This window comes from Mirounga leonina, unplaced genomic scaffold (assembly GCF_011800145.1).
Source record: "Mirounga leonina isolate KUSES-001 unplaced genomic scaffold, KU_Mleo_1.0 Mir_115, whole genome shotgun sequence".
In the NCBI taxonomy this organism is placed as follows: Eukaryota; Metazoa; Chordata; class Mammalia; order Carnivora; family Phocidae; genus Mirounga; species Mirounga leonina.
In genome coordinates this window covers 5,954,609-5,962,448 of record NW_023270268.1, presented here as the reverse complement: position 1 = coordinate 5,962,448, position 7,840 = coordinate 5,954,609, and the positions used below count along the sequence as shown (strand labels likewise).

The window sequence follows — 7,840 nt, the reverse complement described above, 5'->3', positions numbered from 1 at the left end:
GCTGAGTGAAAGAAGACAGGCAAAAGAGAATACATACTGCATGATTCCATTTATATAAAACTCTAGAAAATGCAGCTAATCTAGAGTGACAGATCAGTGGATGTCTGGGATTAAGGGTGGGAGGGACAGATGGAAGGAATTACAAAGGGCCATGAGGAAACTTTTGAGAGTAATGGATATGCTCACTATCTTGATTGTGGTGATGGTTTCATAGGTTATAAACATATGTCAAAACTTACCATATTGTATGGTTTAATTATGTATAATTTATTATACAGCAATTATACCTCAATAAGACTGTTACTATATAAATATGTATTATATATATACACAGATAGCATATATGTATGTCTCTATATAGAAAGATATTATATATAAATAAATACATACGTATCTCAGTGTTTCTCAAATTTATTTGACCATGACCCTTTTTCCCTGCTCAACTATTACCCTAGTTTGCAGAAACATGGCATATGCAGAGACAGACCTAGGACTGATCGTGGCTTCACTCTTTTACTGGCTGTATGCCCTTCAGTAAGTGATTTACACTTTCAAAGCCTCAATTTTCCTGTCTATAAAATGGAGCTGTGGTCAGGATTTGAGTAGTGAATTTCCAAGGCCGGCCACACTGTAGGTTCTTAAAAACTTTAGTCCACTAACCATCCCAGAAACCAAGCCAGCTATATTTATGGGTTTCCCCAACTGCATTAACTTCATTTTCAACTAAAGAAACCAGCATCCGTCATCTTGATTCCAAAGGTCCCAGGGGAAAGATGTTGAAATGCTTAGCATTGCCCTGCAGGCCCATCTGCTCTGCATTAGCTGGTCTTCCTCTGTTTATTATTCCTGGTGTTAAATCTCCTCCAATTCTTGCGTGAAAAGTTCGGACACACAATAACCTCTTTATCACATTTTCAAACTCTGGGCTTGTTCTGGAAGGTTTACACCTTTTTCTTGTTGCCATTGTTTTCATGTGGATTCAGATTTCTGAAAAAGACATTTGGAGCACTTTACTGGAAACATTTACGTGTAAGCTGAATACGGACAAATACCAGCAAAGAATGAGAATGGGATGTCAGAGGAATTAGAACTGCACTGTGTGGGCTCCGTGTTGTTCACTGAGGCGCAAGCTGGTAGTCAGGAGCTGGAGTTGGTCAGCCCCCTCCCTCAGCTTCTCTCCTTTGGGGGTAGAAATTGAATAATAGCAAAAAGATAAATAGAAACAAGCCAATGTTAGGGTATAGAATAAAAAGTGCACATAGCTATAAAAATAAATACATCATAATAACAATACTGGTTACCATTCATTGAGAATTACTTGTGCTCCATGCTTTACTAAATGCTATTTTTTTTTAAAGATTTTATTTATTTATTTGACAGAGAGAGACACAGCGAGAGCAGGAACACAAGCAGGGGGAGTGGGAGAGGGAGAAGCAGGCTTCCCGCCGAGCAGGGAGCCCGATGTGGGGCTCGATCCCAGGACCCTGGGATCATGACCTGAGCCGAAGGCAGTCGCTTAACCAACTGAGCCACCCAGGCGCCCCTAAATGCTATTTTTTTGAAGTAATCTCTACACCCAACACGGGACTCAAACTCATGACCCCAAGATCAAGAGTCACATGTTCTATGTACCGAGCCAGCCCAGCACACCTAAACGCTGTTTTACTTAAACCTCAAAAACAAACCTGTATATCAAGTATAGAATCAGTGAGGTCTCTTTCAGTCAAAAGGGACAGAAAATTCACCTCAAACTGACTCATAATATAAAGGAATTTTTATTGGGTATGTCAGTTAAAAACCTAGATTTAATCTTAGCTTCAAGTGAGACTTGATCCAGCAGCTCCAAAAGATGTCTCCAGAGACTTAGATTCTCCCTGCTTTCTTATGGGCTTTCTCTTTGGCCTTCATGAAGTCAGTCCAGAAGTTCCTTGCTTTCCCATGGTGGCAAAATGTCCCAGACCTCACACCTTTACACCACACATTACTCAAAGAAAGAGAGAGGGAGCGCTGGAATTCACTCTCTCACACTGGTCCCAAATGAGGTGTGTGTCTGTCCCAGAACAGATCACTGTGGTGGGGGAGAGCAAAAGAAGTGAGTAAGAGCAGTTGACTGGATTAAGCCTTTGGGGTCGGGGAGTGGCCCATACCCAGGAACTAGTGGTGAGGACAATCCCAACCAAAGCTCCAGGCTGAGAAATTGGGAGAAGAGGTTTCTCAAAGGAAAATAGAAAAGAAGTTGATAAGAAAAGGGAAAGTGGGTGCTGGGGACATACTCACAAGGGTCTACTCTAGTATTCATTAATTTATTACAAAAAATTTAGGTGATGATACATTAGGGAATAAAAAAACAAAAATTCCTATGGTCGATCCTGTGGATGCTCACCCCTGCCCCTCCCCCCCCAACATGCCCCTTTGACCCACCTGCAACGGTGGTGGACCATTCCTCCTCAGGGAGACTGTGTGCATCTCTCTGCTTCTCCCCCTGAAGACTTTTTCTGGCACTGGAAGCTTGTTCAGCCTGTTCACATGGCTGCCTCGATGTGCTAGAGGTTTTGGGCCCTCAGGGCAGCCTGAAGCCAACAAGGGATGGGAGCCGGGGTACAAATGCTCCAGTTTTTTGTTTGTTTGTTTTTGTTTTTATCTCTAGGTAGGAAATCTCTGAGGCTGGTTTGACAGGGCTTCTCGAAGCATCTCAAAAGGGTTGAACCCAGTTGCCAGAGCAGGAATGAGCAGATTAATGCATCCCTTCGTGGTTTTGCCCCCTTCCTTGTCTCTCTTCCCCAACCCTCTCTCCTGGGCTCCTTGGGGTCACCTCCAAAATGAACAACTGGCACCAAAGCCCTTACATCATGGTCTGCTTTCAGTGGAACCCAAACTCAGACTATCCCTGCCTTTATGGGCTCACATTCTGATGGTTAAGAGAGACACATAATAAATGGAATAACTGAGCAAACTCTATGTTTGATGGAGATGGTCGTTATGGAGAAATATAAAGTGGGGAAGAGGGTAGAGCACCAGGATGGGTGTGGGGCTGCTATTTTATACTAGCATCCAGGAAGGCCTGGAGGAAAATGTGGTGTGTGAGTCAAGACCTGAAAAAGGGGTATCAGGTCAAGCTGCGTTATCTAAGTTAACGAGTAACCCCCAGATCATCATTGCTTAGAGGTTCATTGCCCACTGAAACTATGTGCCCATTGCAGGTCAGAAGGGACCTTGCTCCACCCACTTTCACTTAGTAGCTGACTGAGGAGACATTACTGGTTGTCATGGAAGGCAGAAAAATAATTCTGGAAGGTCTCACATCATCAAGGAAAAGTTCAGATCTGGGCTTTTGCGTTCTACTCACAACTCATTTGTAGAACTGGTCATGTGACCCACCAACCACAGAGGATGAAGGAATACAATTTACCAAGTGTCTGGGTGGTAGAGAGCTAAAAATGGTGTGAGGAACAAACCTAATCACACACTATCTATCTTTCCAATCATCCAATAGTCAGACAAAATATATTCGTCCTCTTCCCAAGGCAGAAAAAGCCAATCATGGCATCAAACTCAAAGTTCATCTAGGGATGACTTGTCTCTGTATCAGGAGTATTATGGTTTCTCTTGATCCAGAGACCTATGAACCAAAAAGACAAGTTGTCTGAATCCACCAGGCAATACTTGCCTGGCTTTCAACACAAATTACAAAGCATACTAAAAGGCAAATTACACAGTTTGGAGAGACAGGGCGAGCATCAGAACCAGACTCAGATATGGCAGGGATGTTAATGATCAGACCAGGAGTTTAAATAAGTCTGACTACTATGCTAAGGGCTTCAATGGAAAAAGTGGACAGCAAACAACTACAGGTGGGTAAGGTAAGCAGAGAGATGGAAATTCTAAGAAATACTTTTTTTAAAGGCTAGAGATCAAAACTACTGTAACAGAAATGAACAATGCCTCTGACGGGCTCATTTAGTAGATGGGACATGGCTGAGGAAAGACTCTCTGAGCTTGTGGTTATGTCAGTAGAAACTCCCCACACTGAAAAGCGAAGAAAAAAAGACGGGAAAAAATGGAACAGAATATCCAGGAACCGTGGCACAACTACAAAAGGTGTAACATACGCATACTGGGAACACCAGAAGAAGAAAGAAAGGAACAGAAGAAATATTGGAAGGAATAATGACTGAGATGTTCCCCCCAATTTATATCAGATACAAAACCACAGATCCAGGAAGCTCAGAGAACACCAAGCAGGATCAATGCCCCAAACCCTACACCCAGGCATATCGTATTCAAACTGCAGAAAATCAAAAGAGAGAAATAGGTGAATCCACTATTGTAGTTGGAGATGTCAACATCCCTTTATCGGGAACAGACAGGGGTGCCTGGGTGGGTCAGTCGTTGGGTGTCTGCCTTCGGCTCAGGTCGTGATCCCAGGGTCCTGGGATTGAGCCCCACGTCGGGCTCCCTGCTCAGCGGGAAGCCTGCTTCTCCCTCTCTCTCTCTGCCCCTGCTTGTGTTCCCTCTCTCGATGTCTCTCTGTGTGTCAAATAAATAAATAAAATATTTTTAAAAAAAGAAAGAAAGAAACAGATTCAGCAGGCTGAACGAAAGTCAGTAAGGACACAGCTGAACTCCACAGCACCAAGAGGCCAATTCTAAAAGGGAACAATAGAAGACACAGAGCAGGCGCCACTCCGTAGTAATTCAGAAACCCTGATGAGCAGCCAAGACAAGGGCCTCCCAGCCAGGAGGTAGGGAATGCTCCGTGAGTAGGTCCCAGTTCTACTGGTTTTTTTGTCCCTTGGCCCCCTGCTCTGGGCGATTCTTCTTTCTCCATTCTTCTCCTTGGCCAGATCTAAGTTGGGCATTGGAGAATATGCCCTCCCTGAGGGCTGCTGTAAGACACAAACCCTTGCAACTTCCCAGATTCTGCTGATGGCTTCCTCCAACCACCATCCCAAAAATCCACCCTGAAGATATCCTTCCAAAGCACAAAACGACATATGCACAAGGTCATTAATTGCAGCCACATTTGTAATAACCAAAGACTGGGAACAACTCAGATGTTCATCAGCCGGGGTCTGGTTCAAAAAATTACATCCATACAATGAAATTCTGATGTAGCTGTACTAAGAATGAGGAAGTTCTCTGTGAACTGGAATGATCTCCAGAATATACCGTTAAATGGGGAAAAAAAACAAAAACAAAATACAGAACAATGCATTACAGTATGCCAACTTCTGTTTAAGAAAAAGGGGGAAATAAGTATTTTTTGCTTATTTTTGCCAAAAGAAATATTGAAAATGGGGTAAAGAATATAGGGAGGGCGGGGAGGTCCCTGTAAGGATGCCTTTTAATGCTGTTTTGACTTTGAACCAGATCATGCTTTACATATTCAAAAATAAAGTTAACACAGAAAGGGAAAAGTGAAAACCCCCAAACTGAAGGTAGTGTTAGGAGGGTTCAGTGGCCGTAAGATGCAGTGGGCAAGAAACAGGAAGGCACACAAGAAACTGGAAAGATGACACTGCTTTAGCTGATTGGGGGGCAGCAGCAGGAGGAACAGGCCTGGGGGGACCATCAGGACCCCATCTTGAATGTGCTAAGTTGGAGATGTTCATGAAGCATCCAGGCCGAGACACTGAACAGGCGCTTTGTGCGAGCCTGGGGACCAGGGAGGAGGTCTGGCTGCAGATAGAAACATGAGCGTCACCAGCTTGTAGCTGGTGTTTCAAGCCACGAGACAGGATGAGATCACCGAGGGGATGTAGATAAGAGAGGAAAGGCCTGGAGCCTGAACCTTAGGGCTCTACATTGTTGGGGTCAGGGAAACGAGGATGCACCAGCCAGCCAGGTGGGAGAAGAAGCAGGGGCCAGGCACCCCGGAGGCCAAGCAAGGGGAGGGTTTCTCAGAGGAGAAAGGAACCACCTGTGGCCTTTCAGATAGAGACCTAGATCGACCACTGGTCATAGCAGCTGACCCGGCGGAGAGCAGCTCCCGGGGAGGGGTGAGTATAGTTAACATACGGTGTTATATTAGTTTCAGGTGTACAGTTACCTCTTTTTGAAGAGTTCTCTAAAGAGTAGAGCAATGAAGTAACAGGTGGCGGGAGGTGTGGAGTCCCGACAGCCTTGCATTTTGAGGTCAGAGCCATAAAGCATGTTAGTCTGCAGATGGTCATGATCTGGTAAAGAGGGAGAAACATGATGGCAAGAGCAAGAGGCATTATTAGATAATTTATAAGACGAAGGAAATGACACTTCGGGGCGCAGTTGGTGGAGGCAGGAACACGGTGATTTGCCAGGGTCACCGGGCAGGACGTCCCCCATACCCCCAAGCCCATTGTGTTCCCCCCATGAGCATCTCAGGGCTCTGGCTCTGCCCATAAATGGCCACAGACCTGCGAGCAGCTTCTGCCCGGGGCCGCCAGGAGACAGGCTGCCTCAGAGGGACAATTAAAGCGAAACCACCTCCATTAATCAGTGCACGGGATTAGATATGAATGTCTGAAGCCTTGCCAACAACTCTGACAGCTGACCGGGAAAGTCAGGAGGCTCTTAAGCACTAGGATGCCTCGGAGAGCTTCCATGAAGCCTATCAGAGAGAGTGGTCACATGGCTCACAGATGCGGCCGTGGAGCCCAAGGTCAGAGGAGCCCAAGGTCAGGGGAGAGAGGACCCCCACAGAACCCGTCAGCCCCTGCAATCAGAGCAGTGCACCAAGGGCCTACAGAAACCAGAAAATGTGGTGGCCTAGGAATGAAGGGACATTGCTTCCTTTTCTTGCTCACACTTGTGGCATCTGCCCACTGGCCGTCTGTGGTCCAGAATTTATAAACATGGCCAAAGTTTGCCCCCTGCCTCCACCCACACCCCGCCACAATGGCACTTGGCAACTCCTCTCATGAAGGAGTGGCGTCTGTCACACAGATCAGTGGAACAGAATTAGAGCCCAGAAATAAACCCATATGCTTATATGGCCAATTAACCTATTACAAAGGAAGCAAGACGATCCACTGGAGAATAGACAGTCATTTCAACAAATGGTGTTGGGAAAATTGGACAGCTCTGTGCAAACAAAATGAAACTGGACCACTGTCTTACATCATTCACCAAAATAAACTCAAAATGGATTAAAGACCTAAATGTGAGACCTGAAACCATAAAAATCCTTAAAAAAGCACAGGCAATAATTCCTCTGACATCAGCTGTAGCAACATCTTTTCTAGATAATGTCTCCGAAGGCAAGGGAAACAAAAGCAAAAATAAGCCATCAGGACTACATCAAAATAAAAAGCTTTTGCACAGCAAAGGAAATCATCATTAAGATAAAAGGCAACCTACTGAATAGAAGAAGATATTTGGAAATGACATAGCCAATAAGAGGTTAATATCCAAAATTATAAAGAACTCATACAACTCAACACCAAAAACACAAACCATCTGATTAAAAAATGGGCAAAGGATCAGAATAGATATTTCTCCAAAGAAGACAACCAGATGGCCAGCAGACACATGAAAAGATGCTGCACATCACTGATCATCAGAGAAATACAAATCAAAACCACAATGAGATATCACCTCAACCTGTCAGAATGGCTAAAACCAAAAAAACCAAAAATAAGTGTGGACGAGGATGTGGAGAAAAAGGAATACATGCACACTGTTGATGGGAATGCAAACTGGTGCAGCCACTGTGGAAAACAGTATGGAGGTTCCTCAAAAAATTAAAAATGGAGCTACCCTACGACCCAGTAATTCCACTACTGGGTATTTACCCACAGAAAACAAAAACACAAATTTCTAGCAGCATTACTTACAATAGTCAAGATATGGAAGCAAACTAAGT

At 44.6% G+C, this 7,840-nt stretch overlaps 1 protein-coding gene across 1 annotated transcript; it reads right to left on the bottom strand.

Moving 5' to 3' along the window:
* Window positions 1-431: 431 nt before the first annotated feature.
* On the bottom strand, window positions 432-6,838 carry CUNH3orf35 (chromosome unknown C3orf35 homolog). Its single transcript, XM_034988987.1, is given in 3 exon segments — window positions 432-690; window positions 692-987; window positions 6,050-6,838. Coding segments are annotated over 2 exon segments (381 nt in total). The 5' UTR covers window positions 974-987; window positions 6,050-6,838; the 3' UTR covers window positions 432-591.
* Window positions 6,839-7,840: the final 1,002 nt, after the last annotated feature.